Source organism: Callithrix jacchus, chromosome X (genome assembly GCF_049354715.1).
Source record: "Callithrix jacchus isolate 240 chromosome X, calJac240_pri, whole genome shotgun sequence".
Classification (NCBI taxonomy): domain Eukaryota; kingdom Metazoa; phylum Chordata; class Mammalia; order Primates; family Cebidae; genus Callithrix; species Callithrix jacchus.
In genome coordinates, this window is record NC_133524.1 from 147,073,751 (window position 1) to 147,100,359 (window position 26,609).

At 39.6% G+C, this 26,609-nt stretch overlaps 1 protein-coding gene across 6 annotated transcripts in view; it reads left to right on the plus strand.

Annotated features, from left to right (window-relative positions):
* MTMR1 (myotubularin related protein 1) overlaps positions 1-26,609 on the plus strand; it is an 80,609-nt gene that overhangs the window by 29,340 nt on the left and 24,660 nt on the right. For all 6 annotated transcript variants that reach the window (XM_008990027.5, XM_035288717.3, XM_008990029.5 and 3 more), the window contains 8 exons: positions 12,033-12,127; positions 12,492-12,599; positions 15,791-15,892; positions 16,176-16,259; positions 17,118-17,267; positions 18,191-18,379; positions 21,541-21,726; positions 22,206-22,412. In XM_008990027.5, the coding sequence (XP_008988275.1) occupies positions 12,033-12,127; positions 12,492-12,599; positions 15,791-15,892; positions 16,176-16,259; positions 17,118-17,267; positions 18,191-18,379; positions 21,541-21,726; positions 22,206-22,412 (1,121 nt within the window). The remainder of the gene's footprint in view (positions 1-12,032; positions 12,128-12,491; positions 12,600-15,790; positions 15,893-16,175; positions 16,260-17,117; positions 17,268-18,190; positions 18,380-21,540; positions 21,727-22,205; positions 22,413-26,609) is intronic.

A 26,609-nucleotide genomic window follows, 5' to 3' on the forward strand; every position in this document is an offset into this window, starting at 1 on the left:
AAACTGTTCCTATTTCTCCACATCCTCTCCAGCATCTGTTGTCTCCAGATTTTTTAACGATCCCCATTCTAACTGGCGTGAGATGGTATCTCAATGTAGTTTTGATTTGCATCTCTCTAATGACCAGTGATGATGAGCATTTCTTCATATGTTTGTTGGCCTCATGTATGTCTTCTTTTGTAAAGTGTCTGTTCATATGCTTTGCCCACTTTTGAATGGGCTTGTTTGTTTTTTTCTTGTAAATTCTGGATATCAGCCCTTTGTCAGATGGGTAAACTGCAAAAATGTTTTCCCGTTCTGTTGGTTACCGATTCACTCTAGTGACTGTTTCTTTTGCCGTGCAGAAGCTGTGGAGTTTCATTGGGTCCCATTTGTCTGTTTTGGCTTTTGTTGCCAATGCTTTTGGTGTTTTGGTCAGGAAGTCCTTGCCTACTCCTATGTCCTGAATGGTTTTGCCTAGATTTGCTTCTAGGGTTTTTATGGTGCCAGGTCTTATGGTTAAGTCTTTAATCCATCTGGAGTTAATTTTAGTGTAAGGTGTCAGAAAGGGGTCCAGTTTCTACTTTCTGCACATGGCTAGCCAGTTTTCCCAACATCATTTATTAAACAGGGAATCCTTTCCCCGTTGCTTGTTTTTGCCAGGTTTATCAAAGATTGTATGGTTGTAGATATGTTGTGTTGCCTCCGATGCCTCTGTTCTGTTCCATTGGTCTATATCTCTGTTTTGGTACCAGTACCATGCTGTTTTGATTACTGTAGCCTTGTAGTATAGTTTGAAGTCTGGTAGTGTGATGCCTCCCGCTGTGTTCTTTCTGCTTAGAATTGACTTGGCTATGCGGGCTCTCTTTTGGTTCCATATGAAGTTTAAGGTGGTTTTTTCCAGTTCTGTGAAGAAGGTCATTGGTAGCTTGATGGGGATAGCGTTGAGTCTGTAAATTACTTTGGGCAGTATGGCCATTTTCACGATATTGATTCTTCCTAACCATGAACATGGAATGTTTCTCCATCTGTTTGTGACCTCTCTTATTTCGTTGATCAATGGTTTGTAGTTCTCCTTGAAGAGGTCCTTTACATTCCTTGTAAATTGTATTCCTAGGTATTTTATTCTCTTTGTAGCAATTGTGAATGGCAGTTCACTCTTGATTTGGCTCTTTAAGTCTATTATTGGTGTATAGGAATGCTTGTGATTTTTGCACATTGATTTTGTATCCTGAGACTTTACTGAAGTTGCTTATCAGTTTCAGGAGATTTTGGGCTGAGACGATGGGGTCTTCTAGGTATACTATCATGTCGTCTGCAAATAGAGAAAATTTGGCTTCCTCCTTTCCTATTTGAATACCCTTTGTTTCTTTTTCTTGCCTGAACTTCCAGTACTATATGGAATAGGAGTGGTGAGAGAGGGCATCCTTGTCTAGTGCCAGATTTCAAAGGGAATGCTTCCAGTTTTTGCCCATTCAGTATGATATTGGCTGTTGGTTTGTCATAAATAGCTTTTATTATTTTGAGATACGTTCCATCAATACCGAGTTTATTGAGGGTTTTTAGCATAAAGGGCTGTTGAATTTTGTCAGAGTCCTTCTCTGCGTCAATTGAGATAATCTTGTGGTTTTTGTTTTTGGTTCTGTTTATGTGGTGAATTACGTTTATAGATTATGTTGAACCAGCCTTGCATCCCCGGGATGAATCCTACTTGATCATGGTGGATAAGCTTTTTGATGTGCCGTTGCAATCAGCATGCCAGTATTTTATTGAAGATTTTTGCATCTATGTTCATCATGGATATTGGCCTGAAGTTTTCTTTTCTTGTTGAGTCTCTGCCGGGTTTTGGTATCAGGATGATGTTGGTCTCATAAAATGATTTGGGAATTCCCTCTTTTTGGATTATTTGGAATAGTTTCAGAAGGAATGTTAACAGTTCCTCTTTGTGTGTCTGGTAGAATTCGGCCGTGAACCCATCTGGACCTGGGCTTTTTTTTGTGTGGTAGGCTCTTAATTGCTGCCTCAACTTCAGATCTTGTTATTGGTCTATTCATAGTTTTGGATTTCTCCTAGTTTAGGCTTGGGAGGACACAAGTGTCCAGAAATTTATCCATTTCTTTCAGGTTTACTAGTTTATGTGCATAGAGTTGTTTGTAATATTCTCTGATGATGGTTTGAATTTCTGTGGAATCTGTGGTGATTTCCCCTTTATCATTTTTTATTGCATCTATTTGGTTATTCTCTCTTTTCTTTTTTATTAATCTGGCTAGTGGTCTATTTTTTTGATCTTTTCAAAAAACCAGCTCTCGGATTTATTGATTTTTTGGAGGGTTTTTCGTGTCTTGTCTCCTTCAGTTCAGCTCTGATCTTAGTCATTTCTTATTTTCTGCTGGGTTTTGAGTTTTTTTGATCTTGCTCCTCTACCTCTTTCAATTTTGATGATAGGGTGTCAATTTTGGATCTCTCCACTCTTCTCATGTGGGCACTTGTTGCTATATATTTTCCTCTAGAGACTGGACAGAATCTCTGTCCCAGAGATTCTGGTATGTTGTTTCTTCATTCTCGTTGGTTTCGAAGAACTTCTTTATTTTTGCCTTCGTTTCATTGTTAATCCAGTCAACATTCAAGAGCCAGTTGTTCAGTTTCCATGAAGCTGTGCGGTTCTGAGTTAGTTTCTGAATTCTGAGTTCTAACTTGATTGCACTGTGGTCTGAGAGACTGTTTGTTGTGATTTCCATTCTTTTGCATTTGCTGAGGAGTGATTTACTTCCAATTTTGTGGTCAATTTTAGAGTAGGTGTGATGTGGTGCTGAGAAGAATGTATATTCTGTGGATTTGGGGTGGAGAGTTCTGTAAATGTCTATCAGGTTTGCTTGGTCCAGGTCTGAGTTCAAGTCCTGGATATCCTTGTTAATTTTCTGTCTGGTTGATCTGTCTAATATTGACAGTGGAGTGTTAAAGTCTCCCACTATTTTTGTGTGGGAGTCTAAGTCTCTTTGTAAGGCATTAAGAACTTGCCTTATATATCTGGGTGCTCCTGTATTGGGTGTGTATATATTTAGGATCGTTAGCTCTTCTTGTTGTATTGATCCTTTTACCATTATGTAATGTCCTTTTTTGTCTCTTTTGATCTTTGTTGCTTTAAAGTCTATTTTATCAGAGATGAGAATTGTAACTCCTGCTTTTTTTTTCTCTCCATTTGCTTGGTAAATATTCCTCCATCCCTTTATTTACACAAAGGATCCCTTTGTGTATCCTTGCATGTTAGATGGGTTTCCTGGATACAGCACACCAATGGGTTTTGGCTTTTTATCCAATTTGCCAGTCTGTGTCTTTTGATTGGTGCATTTAGCCCATTTACATTTAGGGTTAATATTGTTATGTGTGAATTTGATACTGCCATTTTGATGCTAGCTGGCTGTTTTGCTCATTAGTTGATACAGATTCATTTTGTTGATGCTCTTTAGCATTTGGTATGTTTTTGGAGTGGCTGGTACTGGTTGTTTCTTTCTTTGTGTAGTGCCTCTTTCAGGAGCTCTTGTAAAACAGGCCTGGTGGTGACAAAATCTCTAAGTACTTGCTTGTTTGCAAAGGATTTTATTTTTCCTTCACTTATGAAGCTTAGTTTGGCTGGATCTGAAAATCTGGGTTGAAAGTTCTTTTCTTTAAGGATGTTGAATATTGGCCCCCACTCTCTTATGGCTTGTAGGGTTTCTGCCGAGAGATCTGCTGTGAGTCTGATGGGCTTCCCTTTGTGGGTTACCCAACCTTTCTCTCTGGCTGCCCGTAGCATTTTCACCTTCATTTCAACCCTGGTGAATCTGACAATTATGTGCCTTAGGGTTGCTCTTCTTGAGGAATATCTTTGTGGTGTTCTCTGTATTTCCTGGATTTGAATATTGTCCTGCCTTGTTATGTTGGGGAGTCTGGTTTTCTAAACTGTTTCCTTCTCCCTTCCTGGCTTTTTCCCAAAGAGGTGCACTTGGTCTCAGAGTATAGTCATCTTGTGTCAACAATATTTGAGTAGTGGGGCTCTCCTGCCAGACCTCCAGTCAATTACTGCTGCTGAACATCCTAGTCTGAGTCTGTGTCTGTGGACCATGCTTATCTTGTCATTTGTTTTGAAATTCTTTATTTCCTTGGGTTCTGGGACTTCATTCTTTCCTGGCAGTCATCTGGCCTTTCTGATTTTTCCTTCAGTGGGTGTTCTTCTAGCTCTGCCCTCATACTGCTTTCTTAATGATCTGTTTAAAATGCAGAGCTAATTATGTCACGCCCCTGCTTCTTTAGACAGTAAGCAACACAGATTTAGATTTAACATGTATAATTTGAAGAGGTTGTTTTTCACTTTAGTTTTATGATTTGTCAGTGGGTCAAAGTCAGTTCAGAAGAGATTAGAGTTGATGTAGGTAATTGACAACCTTGCACATCAGATGCATATTTTGAATGAGTAGGGAGTGTTATAAAAGCTTGGATTGTAAGCTCATATTTGTCATAGTAAGAAGAGAAGACTTAAGTGGATTTGGTTGTGGTCCTAGTGCTCTTTCTCTCCCAATTTCTTTTCCTTTCACTCTGAAAACAGCTCAGAGAGAGAGAGAAAAACTCCTACCTGGCCCCACTCCAATACCAGATATTGGAAATATCTTATAGTTAGATTTAAGGACATCTGCAAATCCTTAAGTGGTGTAAGTATGCTTTATGCTCTTCTATTGGCTTGCAAAGGGTAAGTTAAATTGACTCCCTACTTTTAAATAAAATATATTTCTGGAGGCAATGTATTAAAATAGGTCATTGTAAAGTACCTCCTCTGGAGTATTATTTCAATTTGTCATTGTCAGAATGTGAAGAGTTTTGACACAGTATACACCAGAGAAACCATCATCACAGTCAAGGTAACAAACATAACCATCACCTCCCAGAAGTTTTCATTTCCTTATGCCCCTTAATAACCCGCACTTCCTCTGCCTTCTCCACCATCCCCAAGTACTATAGGCTAGTTTATATTTTCTAGTGTTTTATAGAAATATAATCATATAATATGTTCTTTCTTTGCCTAGCTTCTTCTAATCAAATACTTATTTTGATATTCATTCCTATTGTGGTATGAGTTAACAGTCATTCCTTTTTATTGTGGAATAGAATTCCATTATATGGCTCCATGACAGTTCGCTTATCCATTCATCTGGGTTGTTTCTACTGTTTGGCTATTACAAATAAAGCTGCTGTGAACACTAATGTACAAGTCTGTACGAACATACATTTCCTTTTCTCCTGAGTAAATACCTAATGGATGAGGTGGCTAGATCATATGACAGCTATACAGTCTCTTTAAAAAACTGCTAATATCTTTTCCAAGTGGTTGTACCAGTATACATTTCCACCAGCAGTATGTGAGCATTCCAGTATTTCCCTTCCAATTTGAATGCCTTTTATTTCTTTTTCTTACCTTATTACTCTTGATTCAACCTCCAGTATAATGTTAAAGAGAAGAGATGAGAGCGGACATTCTTGTCTTCTTTCTGATATTGGGAAAGCTCTCAGTCTTTCGCCATGAAGTATAATGTTAGCTGTAGGTTTTTCCTGTGGATGCCCTTTATCATGTTGAGGGTGTTCCCTTCTATTCCTAGTTTGCCGTGAGTTTTCATCAGGAATTGATTTTAGATTTTGACAAATGCTCTTTCTGCATCAATTGATTTAATCATGATTTTTCTTCTTTAACCTATAATATGGTAGATTGCATCAATTAATTTTTGATGGTTAAATCAACCTTGCATTCCCAGGATAAATTCAGCTTGTTTATTATGTATTATCCATTTTATAAATTGTTGGATTTGGTTTATTAAAAGTTTGTTTAGAAGTTTTACATCAGTATTTATTTATGAAAGATATTAGTCTGTAGTTTTCTTGTAATTGCTTTGTCAGGTTTTGGTATCGGATATGAATAGACACTTTTCAAAAGAAGACATACAGGTGTCTAGTAAGCATATAAAAAAAAGCATATAAAAACATTAGAGAAATGAAAATCAAAATGAGATACCATCTTACACCAGTCAGAATGGCTGTTATCATATTAAAAAGTAAAAAAACAAAACAAGATGAGGTTGTGGAGAAAAGGCTTCATAGAATGAATTGAGAATTACTCTCTCTTTGTTAGTTTTCTGGAATAGCTTATTTCTTACTTAAATATCTGGTAGAGTTTTACCAGTAAAGCTGCTTGGACTTTGAGTTTTCTTTGTGGGAAGGTTTTTAACTACAAATATAATTTCTTTAGTAGCTATAGGACTTCTTAGGCTGTTGTTTTCTTTTGAGTAAGCTTTGGTAGTTTATGTCTTTCCAGGATTTTGTCCATTTAATCCAAGTTGTCAAATTATTGTCATAAAGTCATTTATCATATTTTTTTACTCTTTAATATCTGTAGCATTTAAAGAATATTCTTTAAAGAATATTAAAGAATTAAAATATCTGTAGTGACATTTTTCTCATTTCTGATATTGTTAATGTGCATGCCTTTTTTGTTTTTCTCATCTGTCTGGCTACAGGTTTATTTTACTGATTTTCTCAAAGAGTCAGCTTTTGGTTTTATTATTTTCTTTTTTTTTTTCTGTTTCATTGATTTCCACTCTGATCTTTATTATTTTCTATCTTCTGCTTACTTTGAGTTTAATTCACTCTTCTTTTTCTAGCTTTTGAGGTGGAAACTGTGATAATTTATTTGAGATTTTTGTTATTTTCTAGTATAGGCATTTAGATTTTCCATCCACTGCTACTTTAGTAGCATCTCACCAATTATGACCTTGTGTTTTTATTTTCATTCAGATCAAAATGCTTTTGAATTCCCCTTTTGATTTCTTCTTTGACCCTTGGGTTATTTAGGAATATATTGTTTAATTTTCACATATTTGTGATTTTCCCAAATTTTCTTCTATTATTGAGTTCTAGTTTCATTCCTTTGTGTTCAGAAAACATACTTTTTATATTTTAAATATTTTTATATTCATCAAGGCTCAGGTTATGACTCAGAATATGCTCTGTCTCAGTAAATGTTCTATGTGAAGTTGAAAAGAATGTGTTTTCTGCTGTTGTTGAGTAGACTGTTCTACAAATGTCAATTAGGTTTTGTTGATAGTGTTGTTCAAATCTTTTGTGTTCTTACCCGTTTTCTGTCTATCTCTATCAATTGTAAGAGGAAGAGGTTTTGAAATATCTGACCGTAATTGTGTATGTGTCAGTTTTCTCCTTGCTGTTCTATTAGTTTTGTTTCATGTATTTTGAAGCTGTTATTAGATACATAAATGTTTAGGATTCCTACGTCCTTCTGACGAATTGACCTCTTTATTATCATGAAATGACCTTCTTTGTTCTTGGTAATATTCTTTGTTCTGAAATCTACTTTGTCTTATATTATTATAGACCTTACAGCTTTTTAAAAATTTTACTAACATGATATACCTATTTTCGTCTTTTGAATTTGAAGCTACTTATGTCTTTATATTTAAGGTGGGTTTCTTTCAGGCCACATATAGTTGGTTCTTTCTTTTGTCTCCAAACTGACAATCTCTGCCTTCTAATTGGGGTGTTTAGAACATTTACATTTTATATAATTATTAACATAATTAGGTTTAAATCTACTATCTTGATAATTGATTTCTCTTAATCTCATTTATTCTTTGTTCTTTTTTTCCTCTTTTTATGGTTGAATTGAGTACTTTTGTTTTAAACTTTTATTTTAGGTTTCAGCAGTACATATAGGTAAACTTGTGTCATGGTAGTTTGTTGTACAGATTTTTTTTATTTTTATTTAGTTTTTTCTTCTTATTATTTTTTTCTCCCCTTCCCCTGTACAGATTATTTTATTACCAAGATACTAGGTGTAGAACCCAGTAGATATTTTTTCTGATCCTCTCCCTCCTCCCACCTTCACCTTCAAGTAGGCCCCATTGTCTGTTGTTCCCTTGTTCGTGTCTGTGTGTTCTCAGCTCCCACTTATAAGTGAGAACATATGGTATTTGGTTTTCTGTTCTTGTGTTAGTTTGCTAAGGATGATGGCCTCCAGCTCCATCCATGTTCCAAAGGACATGATCTCATTCTTTTTCATGGCTGCAAGTATTCCATGGTGTGTGTGTACCACATTTTATTCATCCAGTCTGCCATTGATGGGCATTTAGGTTGATTCCATGACTTTTTGCTATTATGAATAGTGCTGCAGTGGACATAACGCATGTGTGTGTCTTTATGGTAGAATAATTTATATTCCTTTGGGTATATACCTAGTAATGGGATTGCTGGATCAAATGGTAGTTCCGTTTTTAGCTCTTTGAGGAATCACCACATTGCTTTCCACAGTGGTTGAACGAATGTACACTCCTACCAACAGTGTATAAGCACTCCCTTTTCTCTGCAACCTCATCATGTTGTTTTTTTACTTTTTAATTTGATGATAGCCATTCTGACTGGTGTGAGATGGTATCTCATTTTGATTTTCATTTCTCCAATGTTCAGTGATACTGAGCTTTTTTTTTAGATGCTTATTGGCTGCATGTATGTCTTTTGAAAAGTGTCTATTCATGTCCTTCACCCACTTTTTAATGGGGTTGTTTTCTTATAAATTTGTTAAGTTCCTTATAGATGCTGAATATTAAACCTTTGTCAGATGCATAGTTTGCAAATATTTTCTCCCATTCTGTAGGTTGTCTGTTTAATTTGTTGATAGTTTGTTTTGCTGTGCAGAAGCTCTTTTGTTTCATTAGATTCAATTTGTCTTTTTTTTCCTTTTGGCATCTTTGTCATGAAATCTTTGCCTGTTCCTATTTCCAGAATGGTACTGCCTAGGTTGTCTTCCAGGTTTTTTTTTTTATAGATCTGGGTTTTACATTTAAGTCTCGAATCCATCTTGAGTTGATTTTTGTATGTGGTGTAAGAAAGGGGTCCAGTTTCAGTCATCTGCATATAGGTAGCCAATTATCCCAGCATCATTTGTTGAGTAGAAAGTTCTTTCCCTATTGCTTGTTTTTGTCAGCTTTGTTGAAGGTTAGAGGGTTATACGTGTGCACTCTTATTTCTGGGCTCTCTGTTCTGTTCCACTTGTCTATGTGTGTCTGTTTTTGTACCCGTACCATGCTGTTTTGGTTACTATAGCCCTGTAGTATAGTTTGAAGTGTGGTAACATGATGCCTCCAGCTTTGTTCTTTTTGTTTAGGATTGCCTTGGCTATTCAGGCCCTTTTTGTTCCATATTAATTTTTAAAATTTTTTTCTAGTTCTGGGAAGAATGTCATTGGTAGTTTGATAGGAATACCACTGAATCTATAGATTGCTTTGGGAGTATGGCCATTTTCACGATATTGATTGTTCTATCCATGAGCATGTAATGTTTCTATTTGTTTATGTCATCTCTAATTTCTCCGAGCAGTATTTTCTAATTCTCATTGTACAGATCTTTCACCTCCCCAGGTAGCTGTATTCTTAGGTCTTTTATTCTTTTTGTGGCTATCGTGTTTCTAATTTGGCTCTTGGCTTGGCTGTTGTTGTTGTATAAGAATGCTAACAATTTTTGTACGTTGATTTTGTATCCTGAAACTTTATCAAAGTTGTTTATCAGCTGAAGGAGCTTTGGGTCGAGACTATGCGGTTTTTGCTTTTTATAATTCCATTTCATCTCCTCTGCTTGCATATTAGCTAGTTTATTTTGTTATGTAACTAGTTATTTTACATCATTATGTCTACCTTCAAGTGAATGCATGCTGCTTCATGTACAAGATAAGAACCTTACAATGGTATACTCCCATTTGTCCCCTTCCAGCCTTTATGCTGTTGTTGTCATCTGTTGGGGTCCGGCACATCTGCGGGGGGACTACCGACCTGCAGGAGTCCCCGAGACCGCCAACGTAGATGTCTCGTTCAACCTGAGGGAGAGAGTGCGCGGAAGTGAAAGAATAAAGGAAAGCGGAGTCTGGAGGGCTAGCTTAGGCTATGTCCAAGCAGCAATTTTATTTTTGCAATACGTTTCATTATATACTTTTCTGAAGTCAAAGTTGTTTATGCCAGATCAACGTACTTAAGTTACAGTAAGCAAGTTACGCCCACTAAGTTACGCCCAGTAAGTGAGTTAAGTCCAGTAAGTAGGTTACACCCAGTAAGTAGGTTACTTCCAGTAAGTAGGTTACGCCCAATAGGTCAAGGTAAGTAAGTTACAGTCACGCCCAGTAAGTTACGATAAGTAAGTTACCAAGTGTAAATACTTAAGTTAATATTTTACAATGAAGGTAACAAGGGTCCAAAATGAACACAATCAAGCAATAAACCATAAGGAGCCGAAAGTGGACACATTGCCTCCCAAGTCCTCATATCCATAAAGTAATGTCTGTTAATTATTTAGAATAACATAGTCCCTCTCTTGGTTCCTGCTTTCCCTCAGCTCGACTCCCCCAACTGGGGATCTGTGTCTGGGCTTAAGCTCACCGTATGGTGAGGCCCATTTCCCAGGGGCCTCACACGGGAGCGATCCCCACAGATTCCCTCAGTCATCCATTTTACTTTTACATATGTTACAAACCCCACAATATATAGTTTTTGTTTTTGTTTAAACAGTTATCTTTTAAGGATAATGATAATAATGCCTTAGTATCCTACAGAAGGACTTGCCGGTCTGTTCCCTGCCAACTTCTCTGGCCTCATGTTCCATTGTCCTCACTGCACCCATTGATCTAGGCATACTAACCTCTAACAACTTACCACTGTGCCCTTCCTCTCTTACTTCTCTTACTCCCCCTACCTACTTTCCTACTGAGTTAAGGTGATCCTTTTCTGAGCTTTTATTATAATACTTTGTGTCCACATTATCATTTTAGCTTTTGTCAGCCTCTAGTACAGGGGTCCCGAACCCATGGGCTGGATCAGCACTGGTCCATGGCCTGTTAGGAATGGGGCTACACAGTAGGAGGTGAGCAGCAGGCTAGCAAGCATTACCACCTGGGTTCCATCTCCTGTCGATCAGTAGTGGCATTAGATTGTCATTGGAGTGCTAACCCTATTGTGAATTGCACACGTGAGGAATCTAGGTTGTATGCTGCTTATGAGGATCTAATGCCTGATAATCGGAGGTGAAACAGTTTCATCCTGAAACCATCCCCCTACCTCTGCCCTGGTCCATGGAAAAGTTGTCTTCCATGAAACCAGTCCCTGGTGCCAAAAAGGTTGGGGACCTCTGATGTAGTATAATGGCGATTTTTCTGTGTGGTATCTCTCACAGGTGGTGGGTTGCTCCTGGACAGGAACTGTTTCCAATTATACCCAGAATCCCAGCAATAGAAGGCTCTCAGTACATAAGAAGTTATAGAAAAGTTAAATTGAAATATTTTGAGAATTTGGTTCAACGACGTTAATGCCTTGTGTTGTCTCACTTGGAGTCATGTATAGTTATGTCTATTCTTGTCATTCCAGTGGAATGGCACTTTGGGAGAACATGAAGATGTATCTTTGTGATAGGTGTGAGCTTCTTAACACTAACAGGAATTAAATATGTTATGTGCTTAATAGATATTAACAAAAAATTAAAACTGATGAGAAAGCTGATAAGGAATTTGAAACAAGTCTTTTTCTGCTTCATTGACATGGTTCTAGTTTTTGTTTTCTGTAAAAAGTTTCCTTTGGAGGTGTGTTAGGAGACAGTGTTTAGCTTTCATTAGTTTCAAGTAACAGTGATTCATGTAACAGTAGCCCAGGGTTTCAGAATTTAATTCATATTTTGAATATGATTAATTTATCACCCAGGGAAAATCTTAACTACATAGAAAAAAAATGGCAGAATGTAGCTTATTATGAGGCCCTTTACTTAAAACCCCATTAAGTAGCAAATCAGAATTTTGTTTTAAAAAATTCAAATTTATTAGAAGACTATGCATCTCTCTGTTTTGAAAGTCTTAATTGATCTAATTCTATAAAATATAAAAGTCCTAGAAAACTGGAATCACAAACATATATTTTGAAAACTCATGTTAAGATTTATAGAAGCAGAAGTCTATGGCTGTAGTTGCTACTTTGGCCTTTTTCTTTCAGTGAAAGATGTCATGTATATCTGCCCATTTATGGGAGCAGTGAGTGGAACCCTGACAGTGACGGACTTTAAGCTGTACTTCAAAAATGTAGAGAGGGTGAGTTTTTAAAACTGTTTTATTTTAAAAGAAACACTTTGAAATGCTAAAAGAAGAAAGTAAAAAGTCCCCTGAAATCCCATTACCCTGAGATAACCACAGGTGGGTTTTGAGATGTACACTTTTACAAACAGATGTCTGTATATTGAAAAAAAGGCTGTTAAAGTACCTTTTAAACCTGGAGGGGAAATTCCATTGTTGTCTCAATGTCTATTTCATAAGGAATGCTATCAATCAGACTTAAGTTTAGCTGGGACAAAGAGGGAATGAGAAATAAACAAACATATTGTAACCAAGCAAAGACTTAAAATACGAAAACTGTAGACTAACACTAATAGGTGTTAATCTTAATATTTCAACCTAGGACCCGCATTTTATCCTTGATGTCCCCCTTGGAGTGATCAGCAGAGTCGAGAAGATTGGAGCACAGAGCCATGGAGACAATTCCTGTGGTATAGAGATAGTGTGCAAGGTATAATACCAACACAGGTGAAAACTAAAAGGGGGCAGTCAGCTCGGAACTTTTTCTCCCTCAGTCTTCATGATCTTTGGACGGTAGAATAATTTCTACTGCTAGTAACTCAAATGTTTTTGGGACAGTGACCTCTTCAGATCTCATGACATCGAATTTAAACTATTGTGTAACCCTTTGAAGTAAACCTTTTCTATTGAAGTACAGTTGTCCCTTGGTATCGGTGGGGGATTGATTCCAGGACCTCTCCCTCAGATACCAAAATCCACAATGTCCAAGTCCCTTACATAAAATGATATATTCCGTATTTGCATATAACCTAGGAACATTCTCCCATATGCTTTAAATCATCTGCATATTGCTTATAATAACTAACAGTGTAAACACTATGTAAATAGTTGTCATACTGTATTGTTTAGGGAATCGGAATTGTGACAGAAAAAATGTCTGTACATGTTCAGCACAAAAATGCAACCATCCTTTTAAAAAATACTTTCTATCTGCAGTTGTTCGAATCCTCCAATGTGGAACCCATGGATAGGAAGGACCGACTGTATTTCTAATTAACATGGACCTATAACCTAAGTGCTGACATTATTTGTCACATCTCAGAGAAATCAAGTGAAAAGCAGAGATCAGTACATTTCCCAGTTTGTTGTTTTAAGACTACTTAGTGCAGATGGTCAAAGACTTCTTAAAGGGATGACAGTGGTCCCTAAATTCTGTGATTAAAAATGAGATTAAATTTCTTGGCTATGGTGGAATTTTTATGTTGAGCTGGGCTTATCTGTTTATTTTGTACCCTTACTCTAATTATTTAAGTAGAAATGTGTGTGATAACTTCAATCATGAAGTCATATAGGACACACTCTTAACTGATGTATTTTATTCCCAGTGACTTGACTTTGGTAATGTAGTTTACCAAAAACCCTGCCTGAAGTACCAGGAAAGAGATCCTGCCTGCAGGATTGTCAAGGCCCCTTCCAAATTTTCGGTTAGGATTCCTTACAATCTATTTGTTTTAATTCAGTCTCTGAGGATGGCTCCCTCTGATTGGTCCTAAACTGTGCTCAAATCCATTTTTTTCCCCAAAGAACCCTTTACTCTTCCAGATCATGAATCTGCTGGCTTTCTAAACTCACTGTAAGCACTACCTGGCAACTGTCCTTCTCAGGCAGGAATCCCATATGGAACAATGGCAAGCAGAGGGGTGACTTGATCAGTTCTGCAATTTTGAAACATATTGTCCCCTTTCTCATGACTCTTGAGTATCTTCCCACTATCCTTAGGCTAAAGGAAAAACTTGCCTTACAGTACCTCTCTGCCTGACTCATTTTCCTCTGCAGCTTTGATTCAAGCCACCCTCCCCTTATTCTGGCCATCCCAGTCACATGGGGCTTTCCTTCGGTGGTTCATACTTGCCTCATACACACACACCAGAATCTTTGCACGTGCTCTTTCCTTAGCTTGTAATGCTTTCTGTTTGGGCAATCTTAAATAGCAAGTCAGCTCAGTCAGCCACCAAGGTGTATGTTTGTAGCCAGTGGAGCTTAGAGGGAAGGCATGTCAGGAAATTACGTTGCTTAGACCGGCGTCCTGGGGCTCTTTTACTAAGATATTTTTATGGCCGGGGTGAGCACTTGCTAACAACTGCTTTAAATGTTCTCTAACCTAGAATTACTAAGGTCATGCTCCCAGCCTTCTCAGATCATGCCTAAGAGCGTTACAAGGTGTGAGGTTTATTTTTAAACAGGTGATACACAATTCAAAAAATACAAAAGCTGTATATAGGAAAAAAAAAAATCAGTCTTCCTCCACCTGCCACCCTGTTTCAGTCATTACAGGCACCCATTGTTACTGATTTTTAATGTAACTCTCCACAGACAGCCTATGCACATGAGAATGTATGTATAGTCCTTTGAAAAGGTAAGTGGGGCCAGGTGCCGTGGCTCAAGCCTGTAATCCCAGCACTTTGGGAGGCCCAGGAAGGTGAGTCACCTGAGGTCAGGAATTTGAGACCATCCTGGCCAACATGGTAAAGCCCTGTCTCTACTGAAAATGCAAAAATTAGCTGGGTATGGTGGCAGGTGCCTGTAATCCCAGCTACTTGAGAGGCTGAGGCAGGAGAATTGCTTGAACCTGGGAGACAGAGATTGCAGTGAGCTGAGACTGTGCCATGGCACTCCACCCTGGGTAATAAGAATGAAACTCCATCTCAAAAAAAAAAAAAAACCGAAAGAAAGAAGACGTGAATGGTAGTATATTATATACACTGTTCTGCTCCTTTTCTTTTTTCCCTTGACAATATGTCTCGGCACTCTGTTATGTCAGTACATGCAGAGCTGCTGCTTGTTTTAACAGCTCTTGAGTGTTTCATCAGCTGTACTGCAGTTTATTTAATTATAAATGCTGCCTATTGATGGACATTTAGGTTATTTCCATTCTTTTTCTGTTACAAATAATACCACAAGAATAACTTCATTTTAATTGCTATTTAATTTGTTTGTGGTCATACTTACTTTCAAATGTCATCTAATGTTAAAGAATAGTGAGATTTTTGTGTTTAACTAACAGGAGCATAGATTTTGAAAGGTCAAGGACACTGCCCAAAACATCCTGGGAAGAGTTCCCACCATCAGAGCTGGCCTTGGTGGGATTATTCCTGCTGACCTGTGCTTTGGCCTTTGGCTATCAGCTTGCATCATGGGGCATTTTAAGAAACTGTGGTGTGGAGAAACAGTATCGTATTGCTGTAAGGGTGTTACTGAGGGCTACAGTCTGTATGCGATAGAGAGTCCCTTCTGTGCCTATGCAGGGGTGGAATGTCTGCTGCATTTCTTTTTTATGGCTGGCATGAATTCTTAACTGATTCTTTCAGCAGCTTAAAGAGTGTAACTAATTTTGTGTCACAAGTTTAGCAAGAAAGTGCATAGGACTTGTGTATGAATCTTATTCTTGATTCCATCTGATGAATTTTGACCGCATATATCCCCTTTGTTCCAATTCCCTCACTTAATTTTCTAAAATCTCATTGAAGGTATTTTTGTTAAATTGCCTTTTCTTAGTTGGAACAAGATAAAGTATAAAATGAGAAATGAATAAAAAATGTATTTCCTTATTTATGGCACAGTATCTGGCTTATAGATGCTTGATATATGTTGAATAACTGAGTTTTGCTAATTGTTTAACAGGATATGAGGAATTTGCGGCTTGCTTATAAGCAGGAAGAACAGAGTAAACTAGGGATATTTGAAAACCTCAATAAACATGCATTTCCTCTTTCTAATGGACAGGTAAATACACCCAAGTAAACCTTTTCTGCATGCAATTGTGGGGGTCCAAATATCTTATGTTTAATTATTCCTTTTCCCAGAGGTTATTTTTCCTCTCTTTTTTCCTCTGTTGGTGACTAATATTAGAATAAATTTGAAATTTGTCAGTTCTGGGTAATGCTTAAGAAAAGCTGCTACTTTGTTGTTTTAAAATTTGCAGATTACAATAGGACTCTTAATACATTCAGCTCGTACTAGAATGAACAAGAAATAGTAACATGTGTTTTGTGGTTTTCATATCCAGGCACTATTTGCATTCAGCTATAAAGAAAAATTTTCAATTAATGGCTGGAAAGTTTATGATCCAGTATCTGAATATAAGAGACAGGTAAAGTATATTGCTTAGCAAACTGAAAATAATAGTTTGAGCATCTTTTTCTCTTCTAAAATGTTAGAAAAGATGTGGTAGAGAAGAAACTTTTTCAAACAAGTTATATGTAGATATAACTGCTAGCTTACAGGCTCTCTACCTCTCCTTGATGCTCTCTTTTCCCTGTGCCAAACCTTAGACTTCGGCATTGTTTGACCTTTTTCCAGACGGCGAGTGGGACTCAAGGACAAGGACGGGTTTAAAAACCAAATCTGCCAGATTGTTTTTATTAGATGTTCTGGTAAAGAATTGATGAGTAAGGATCCAAAGCACTGATTGCAGTTAGATTCGAAGCATGTGCTGTGACTGTACCTGTCTAATCTGGTGTTCCCAGGTCTGGGAACTCATCAGTGCGTTATCAGCTTCAAATTATTCTACTAAGATCTTATTTTCATGACAGTCGTTTCATGATATAGTCTCTACCTTATGTTTGGTATAATGTTTTACATTATTTATTTTAGATGTTTGTAAGAAGTATCTGTGTTTCTAAAGGACTTTTGGGTGTATTTTCAAAAATAACTCTTGAGCTCATTATTTATAGAAAATAGGACAAGAAATATATAGAAATGTGATTCTAGTGTATAATTTTCATGTTGTAGCATGGTTTGGATATTCTTATGCTTCTTTAGATTTTTAGAATGTCAAGGAAATGGGTTTACCAAATATATATATATATAGACTTTTAAGTTACAATGAACAATAAATTATAAGTGGATTTTAGTTGCAAATAACAAATGGATGTGGTTCATGCTTAGTACTTTTTCAAAGTATACAGTCATGCATTTCCCCCCTTCCTCCTCCTCCAACACCTTACAGGGCTTGCCAAATGAGAGTTGGAAAATATCCAAGATAAACAATAATTATGAGTTCTGTGATACCTACCCTGCTGTCATTGTTGTGCCAACTAGTGTAAAAGATGATGACCTTTCAAAAGTGGCAGCTTTTCGAGCAAAAGGCAGAGTTCCTGTAAGTAATAAACACGATCATTTATAGAGGAATATATATTGCATTAGATCTAATATGGAAAGATTGAAGGCAAAAAAGAATCTAGTGAACAAAAATGGAAAGTAGAAAAATAAGCTTATAAACCTGAACATACCTTTCATTCTCAACAGATACCTAATTATGTAAGCAGTCTGTTTGCTGTGATTACCCCTTGTACAATTTCCTGTTACTAAGTACAAGGGTAACTTGAGTCATACTCTCAAAAAGTAGTAGAGAATAACAAAGGAGTAGCAAGAACAAGTTAGCATGCCATTGTATTACCGGATGGCATTGCTGGTTTCACAGAATCATCCTAGAGAAGATGCTTCTTTCTTAAATACTGAGCATGATGCCATAGCTGTGTGGGTGGGCCATCATTACAGAAGTAGTAGCAGCCAGCAGGGAGTAATGGTTTGAGACCAGAGTTTGCATCTGGTATAATCCTGAGTCACTTGGCCACTGGAGGAAAATGAGAGGTGTGGTGGCAGAGTGTCAGATTTTATAAGAGCCTGTATATTCACTCTGTCCTCACCCTACCATGTATGTTATTGTTGAGATACAAAGATGTTTTTTAAATTAGAAGACAAGATAAAATTAGTCAGTCAAATTGGAACGGGGCTGGATTTTATTAATAGTTTGATTTAGGATTTGTTTTGCTTAGAATGATAGAATTTTTGGGGTGGAAGGAGATTTTTAGAGCTCATGTAGTCAAAATTGTTTCATGCTGACCAAAATGTTGAGTCTGGTGGCCACTACAATGTTGTGATTGACCTGCCCACTCTCACTTTTGAGGAAAAGATGTAGAAGAGACTGTGCTTGAGAAGGGTACTTGATTTTTCTACCAGGTAATTAAAGCATACATTGCTTTAGGAACTAGACTAATATTTGTTGCTCAAAAACACTAGGTGTTGTCATGGATTCATCCGGAAAGTCAAGCAACGATTACCCGTTGCAGCCAGCCACTTGTGGGTCCCAACGATAAGCGCTGCAAAGAGGATGAAAAATACCTGCAAACAATAATGGATGCTAATGCACAGTCACACAAGCTGATCATCTTTGATGCTCGACAAAACAGTGTCGCTGATACCAACAAGGTACATTCTTAATAGCATTGACAAAACATTGGATATTTTCATGTCCTGTCTGTAAATCATTATGCAGTTAGAATAACTCGTGGAATTCCTCACCACCTGAAGTTAGAATCATCTGGAGTCCAGAGCTATTCCTCCCTGGTGTATACTCCATGGGCTGTGTTTGGTGTCTCACATGGGTTGGGATCTTGTCTGTTTCATTGCTTCTGTACAATATCCTGTCTGCTAAATCAGTTAGCAAAGACCTAGAAAGATAATTTTCATCTAAAGGATTCAGCATTTTAATGATGTGATTGTGAGGTCTTTGGAAGTCCATTTAATGTAAGAAATACAGTGGTTACTTGACTAATTCATGTCTGGTCTGAAGTTCTTTAAAATGGAATCAGCCATGTGAAGTTTGTAAATGTGCAAAGTCTCCATGAATCTCATGGAGCACCTGTGTAGTGTACCTCAGGTGGCAGTGAGACATGATACAGACACCTCCATTCCCTTTACTTGCATGATATCACACCCTGAGTTTCTCTCGCTTTTCAGCCTGGCCTTCTCTGTCTCCTTCACTGGTTTCTCTTCCCAGTCTTCAAATGACATTGGTCCTTGAACTTGGTCTGGGGTCTTCTTTGCTCTACAGACTCCTGGGGCCATCTCTGATGGCACAGCTTTAAACACTGTCTGCATGCTGAGTTCAACTTGAGCTTGACACTGCAGTTTCTATCCTGTCTTGATCCCTTTGCAGGTTGACACTGGATTTTTATTTTTATTTAATTAATTAATTATTTTTTTTTTTGAGACAGAGTCTCACTCTGTCACTCAGGCTGGAGGGCAGTGGTGCTGTCTTGGCTCACTGCAACCTCCACCGCCCAGGTTCAAGTGAATCTCCTGCCTCAGCCTCCCGAGTAGCTGGGATTACAGGTACCTGCCACCATGCCCAGCTATTTTTTTGTATTTTTAGTAGAGATGGGGGTTTCACTATGTTGGCCAGGCTAGTCTCCAACTTCTGACCTTGTGATCTGCCTGCCTCAGCCTCCCAAAATGCTGGGATTATAGTCATGAGCCACTGTATCCGGCCGAGACTGGATTTTTTATCCCATTATATGGTTGAAATCTCTGCTTGGCTGTTACCCAAGGCCACAAACCCTCCGTGTATTCCAACTGGCTGAGAGGCAGGATGGCAGGGTGGTGAGACCCGTCGACTTTGGATTCAGTTACACTTGGGTTTTCCTCCAGGTTCTGCCACTTGGTGCTCTAGACTCCTGAACCAGTTACTTAACTTATCTAGGCCTCATGTTCCTCTTATGTAAAACAGGAGATAATGCCAGTGTCTCATGTCATGGCTTGTGTGAGGATTAAAATTCAGTGAGAAGAATACATGTAAATGACTTAGCAGGGTGGCAGTGCATCCCCTCGCCACTCCTGTGGTCAAGGGGCTGCCTAGGTGTCTAACCTGAGAGTGAATAGTGGTATCTGTTACTGAGATAGGGAAGACTGGGAGAGGAACGGGGCAGGGAGGAAGATGAGAGGAGTATTAGTTTTCTGAGACTGCCACACAAATTACCACCAACTTGGTGGCTTACAGCACCAGAAATGTATTGCTCGCAATTCTGGAGGCCAATTCTGCTCCCTCTAAGGGTTCCAGGGTGAATCCGTTCCTTGCCTCTTTCAGTGTGGGGTGGCTACCCCAGCTTTCTTAGGCTTGTAGCCATATCAGTTTCATCTTCCATCTTCACATGGCCCTCTCTTGCTCTGTGTTTCTGTGTCTCTTCCTTTCTCTTCTAAGGACACTGTGATGACGTTTAGGCTCCACCTGAAATAATCCTGAATCTGTAAACACATCTGCAAAGACCCTCTTTTCAAATAAGGTCACATTCACCGTTGCCAGGGATTTGATGTGGATGTTTTTGGCAGGGGCCACTTTTCAGCCTACCATAGGGTGGCATCCTCAGTGAGTCCCCCTTGCTCTCCATATGTGGATCATTAGCTGTGTCAGTCTTTCTAAATCTCTGCCTCCTTCCTGTCACTACCATATCCCAAGTAATTACAAAATATAAGAAAAGCCATATCAGTGGAGGCCATCTTCAGACTAGTCAACAGGGTGAGGGCAGTTCATTGTATTTTGTCCCATGCATAAGAGATAGGGACAGGACACCAAATTGTATATCTGGAATAATTTTAACTATAGCAGTATATGTGTCTAGGAATATTTTCTAGGTCTCCATTGGTTGTTTATATATAAGATGATGCCACTTGCAAATTGAGATGATGTGACTTCTTCCTTTCCCATCTGGATGCCTTTCACATCTTCTTCTTACATTGGTTGATTTTTGTATGTTGAACCACTGTAGTAGATTGAAAAATGTCTCCCAAAAGTTTATGTCCAACTGGTACCTCAGAATGTTACCTTATTTAGAAATAGGATCTTTGAAGATGTATTAATTATGATGAGGTCATCTTGGCGTAGGGTAGGCCTAAATCCAGTGCCTTGTGTCCTTATAAGAAAGCCATGTAGAGACACAGGCACACACAGAAGGAAGATGGTGATGTGGTAATAGAGGCAGAGAGTTGAATGATGTAGCTAGAAACTGAGGAATGCCAAGGACTTCCAGCAGCCACCAGAAGCTAAGAGAGAGTGACATGGAACAGATTCTTCCCTGTAACTTCCTAAAGGAACCAACTCTGCCAGCACTGGAACCAACCCAAATGCCCATCAATGATAGACCAGATAAAGAAAATGCAGCACATATACAGCATGGAATACTATGCAGCCATAAAAAAGATGAGTTCATGTCCTTTGTAGGGGCATGGATGAAGCTGGAAACATCATTCTTAGCAGACTGACCCAAGAACAGAAAATCAAACATTGCATATTCTCACTCATAGGTGGTGTTGAACAATGAGAACACATGGACACAGAGAGGGGAGCATCACACACTAGGGTCCATTGTAGGGGGCTAGGCGAGGGGCAGTGGGAGGGTAGGTGGGGAAGGATAATGAGGGGAGAAATGTCAGGTATAGGTGATGGGGGGATGGAGGCAGCAAACCACCTTATCGTGAATGTACCTATGCGACAGTCTTGCATGATGTGCATATGTACCCCAGAATCTAAAGTACAATGAAAAAAATAGAAATGTAAATTCCAGATGATGTGATGTTTCTCTTGTTTTTCACAGACAAAAGGTGGAGGATATGAAAGTGAAAGTGTTTACCCAAATGCAGAACTCGTGTTCTTAGAGATCCACAACATTCATGTGATGCGAGAGTCACTACGCAAATTAAAAGAGATTGTGTACCCTTCGATTGATGAGGCACGGTGGCTCTCCAATGTGGATGGGACGCATTGGCTGGAATATATAAGGGTAAAGGGATCCAGTACTTTATATGCTTTCCAGTGAAGTCTTCTCTGTTCCTGTGCCATAAATACATATATTTCCGAGGGGTTTTTCAGCATTACAAACAAGTGCCTCTTGGCTGTGTGCATGAGCTTTCTTATTAAATAGTTTCCATGGGCAGCATTAGACTGGGGTCTTTGTGGAGGGCTTTCGTGACATAGTGAAAAGGGGAAAATGCTTGCCTTAGGTCAGGCTTTTAAAGAACTTTGTGGCCCTTTAATAAAGAAACCATATTTACTCCTGTAGCTTTTCTCTAGCATAAGGTGTTTTCTTTCTTTTTTTTTTTTTAACGTGGTGTTAATATCTCCTAGTGATTCTCAGCTGATTGCATGCCATTCTTGTTTGGTTTATTGACTAGAACTTCTAAAGTTCTCCCCAGAATTATTTTACGTTGTAATTGAAATTCAGTGTAGCCTGGTCTAATGTGCCTTTTTTTTTTTCTGAAGATGCTGCTTGCTGGGGCAGTGAGAATTGCTGATAAAATAGAATCTGGGAAGACATCTGTGGTGGTGCATTGCAGCGATGGGTGGGACCGAACAGCCCAGCTCACATCTCTGGCTATGCTAATGTTGGACAGTTACTACAGGACCATTAAAGGATTTGAAATTCTCATAGAAAAGGAGTGGATAAGCTTTGGACACAGGTTTGCACTGGTAAGTTGAAACCGTGAGGTTTATACTAGACTGTTTTGCTCTGTCATATGGATGTGAACGTCATGTGACACACATAAGCACAGACAAACATAAGTGCAGGCTTTCTCTTCTGTATCGTATCAGACCTGAATTGCCATAATAAAAATCATGGACCTCAGGCATTGTATGTTCCTAGTACAGTGTTCTTATTTAATTGTACTTATGCCTTTTTAAAAAATTGAAGTAAAATTCATATAACATAGAATTAACCATTTTAAAATGCTCAATTTATTGTCCTTCAGTACATTCACAGTGTTATATAACTATCACCTCTAGTTTCAAAACATACTCCAGCCAGGTGTGGTGGCTCACGCCTATAATCCCAGCACTTTGGGAGGCCGAGGCAGATGGATTGCCTGAGGTTGGGAGTTGGAGACCAGCCTGGCAAACATGGTGAAACCCTGTCTCTACTAAAGATAAAAAAATTAGCTGGGCATGGTGGCAGGTGCCTATAATCCCAGCTACTCAGGAGACTGAGGCAGGATAATTCCTTGAACCCAGGAGGCGGAGGTTGCAGTGAGCTGAGATCATGCCACTGCGCTTTAGCCCGGGAAACAGAGCAAAACTCCGTCTCAAAAAAAAAAAAACCAAAAACCAAAAAGAAACAACAAAACATACTCTTCATACCAAAAGGAAATGCTGTACACGTTAAGCAGTCATTCCTCACTTCCCCCAGCCCCTGACAACTACTGATCTTTCTGTCTCTGTATAAATTTGCCTTTTCTAGGTACTTCATATAAGTGGAATCATACAGTATTTGTCCTCCCATGACTGAGTTATTTCACTAAGCATAATATTTTCAAGGGTCATCTGTGTTGTAACAAATATCAAATTTTCATTCTTTTTTATAGCTGAATAGTATTCCCTTGTGTGTGTATACACCACATTTTGTTCATCTGTTCATCTGTTGGTAGATGCTCGGGTTGTTTCCGCATTTGCTATTGTGAAGAATACTGCTGTGAATGTTGGCATATAAGTTTTTGCCATAACAAGGTACCACAGACTGCATGGATGAAACAACAGAAAGTAATCTTCTCATAGTTCTGGAGGCTGGAAGTCCAAAATCAAGGTGCCAGCAGGATTGATTTCTCTCAAGGTCTCCCTTCTTTCCTTGCATATGGCTGCCCTCTTGTTGCCTCTTCACAAGGTCTTTCTTCCCTTTGGGAGCTACTGGGCACCCCTGCTGTCTGTTTGTCCAAATGTCCTCATCTCGTAAGGATACCAGTGAGATTGGGTTAGGGTCCACTTTCATGCCCTCATTTGAATGTAATCACCTCTTTAAAGGCCATATATCCAAATATAGACACATTCCTTAGCTACTGAATATTCAGGCTTCAAGTTTGGGGATCACAATTCAGCTTATAACAACTTGCTTTTAACCTAGGGGGTTGTATACCTAGGAATGGAGTTGTTAGGTCATGCGGTGGCCATTTGTGTTTTAGTGTAACTGGCAGCTACTCCTGGTCTGTCCAGGCCATTGAGCTGTTAGGGATCTGTGTGAACTGTGCATTGAAAGGGAATACTCCTCAAGTCCCCATTAGACTTGCTATGGAAAGCAGGAGGATGGGTAGTGCAAGGATTTCTTTGGGCTTTGGTGTGAGTGTGCCAAGCTACCAGCTGTCCCTGTATTCCTGGGGTAGAGCACCTGAAAGAGGACCTCCCAGAGAGAAGCGGCAAGTCCGCAGTCCCTGAGCTGCATGCCCTTTGGGAGCTACTGGCAGATCCTTGGGCACGTTCTTTCCCTTCTCTTTACTTGATTCCCTCCTCTCTGAAATGGGTGTTGTATGGGAGAAATGAGTTTATGTGTCAAGTGTTTAGGGCAGTGCTCGGCCCATGCTAAGTGCCAGGGAAATTTTAAACGACATCACCAACCCCTTTGTTTCTTCCCCCCTCAGCAAAGGCTGGTCTTGGTAAGGAAGAGAGAGTGTGTGGAATCTTCCCAGATGTTTGTACTGGGCCATTTCTGAAGACTCAGAGGCCACTGCCTTCTACCTTCCTCCCCAAACTGTATGTCCTAGAGGAGAGAAAACTGGAACGAGTGCTCTGCCCAGGGGCAGTGGTGAAGGCTGTCTAGCGAGATGCCAGTGATGGCAGCATGCACCAGGACTGAGCAGAGTGCATGCATCAGGGTGTGCCCACAGCCTTCCGCTCCCATCGCTGCTTGCTAATGCTGGAGCCCACTGTGCCATGGACACAGGGAAGGCAATAGGACTATCATATTCCTAGTGGCCTCAATCTCCTGTCTCCAGTATGTGTTTGGCACGGTTACATGCATCATCTTGTTCAATCCTGATGACAGTACTATGATTGACAGATGTGGAAACTGAGGTTTCAAAAGTGTGGGTTATAGTCAGGGTGGAGCCAGCATTTAAACAGTGATTTCAAGCCTGCAACCACCCGCCCTCTGCATGTGTATACTCTGCCTTACCTGGGGATCTGTGTCAGAGCTTCCAGCTGAGGCTGGTCCTACCCTTGCCTGCTTGCCTCCATCATGGAACTTTCTAATTGTTCTTCCCTCTATCCTGCCTCCATTCCCCCTCTTCCCTAGATCATTCCCATTGGTGTAGAGACATTCTGTTGTATCCTAAAAAAACCTTCTTGACCTCACAACTCTCCTCAGCTGTCACCCTGATCCTCTGCTCTTTTTTACAACAGTCCCCTCAAAACTGTTGTCTGTACTCACTATCACCATTTCTCTCCTTCCAGACTGTCTTGAAAGCACTTCAGTCAGGCTTCCTTCTTGTCGCAGCCGTCGCTTGTTTAATCCGGCCTGACTATTCGATGCTGCTGATTCTTCCTTTTTTCCAAACACTGTCTTCATTCGGCTTCCAGGTTTCTACAACCTTTCGGATTTCCTCCAACTTTCAGGTCTTCCCTCATCTCCCTGACCTCTTAATGTTGGGGTGTCCCAGGGATGAGTCCTTGGATCATTTTTCTTCTCTTTGTGGTTAATCTGTTAGTGATCTCACCCAGCCCCACAACTTTGAATACATGTATAGCCAATCTTTCATCTCATCTCCATTGCCGCTGATGCTCTCATAATTCAGGCCATGTCAACTCCCTCAGGCAGTCTCCTAAGTAGCTGTCTTAGTCTGTTTGTGTTGTTACAAAGGAATACTTGAGGCTGGGTAATTTTAAAGAAAAGAGATTTAATTGGCTCACGGTTCTGCAGGCTGCACAAGAAGCATGGTGCCAGTATCTGCCTCTGGTGAGGGCCTCAGTCTGCTTCTATTCATGGTGGAAGGTAAAGGGGAGCCAGTGTGTAGAGATCACATGGTGAGAGATGAAGCAAGAGAGAGGGGGAGGGTGCCAGGCTCTTTGTAACAAAGAGCTGTTACAAAGAGAGCTGTTCCCAGCTCTCTTGGGAACTAATAGAGAATTCACACACCCCCACACCCAAGGAGGGCTTAATTTATTTATGAGGGATCCACCCCCATGACCCAACACCTCCCATTAGGCTCCACCTCCAACACTGGGGATGAAATTTCAACATGAGGTTTGGGAGGACAAACATCCCAACAATAGCAGTAGCCTCTGTGCAACCTAGCTCTGTCTAATCCATCATCCCCACTGGAGCCAGATGGAGCATTCCAAAAAACAGATCGGATGCTAGCACTCCCCAGTGTGAGTCCCTCAGTGCCTTCCTATAGCACACAGGATTATGAGCAAACTCCTCAGTGTGCACTCAAAGCCCTTGGTGGTCTGGCCCTAGCTACATCTCCAGCCTCACCTCTCATCTTCTTCCCTTGCCCCATCTAAGCCTCAGCTACGCCCAGCTACTTCTGGCTTCCTTAGTGTCCCCCACCACATTCCCACTGGTTAGCAATTCCTGGCTACCCAGAAAGCAGACATCTCTCTGTTCTTCAGGGTTTATCTCAAATGAAATGTCCTTCATTACTGTGACTTGCATGACCGTCCCTCCCTGTTCCTTCCCCTACCCCATCCTAGAATGGTTCTCTCATTCCCTTGTGCTCCCACCATACCCAACGCATACTTGGACGCCCTTGGAACACTTTCTTTGTCTCTTAACTACACCGCAAATGAATTATTCATCGTGCACAAGTACAGTGGCTCATTTGCTTTGGTCTTTTAGGTACCTAGCCAAGGACCTGGCCTTTACCAGACACCGTGACAACGTCTGACATTCTGAGGGTCAGG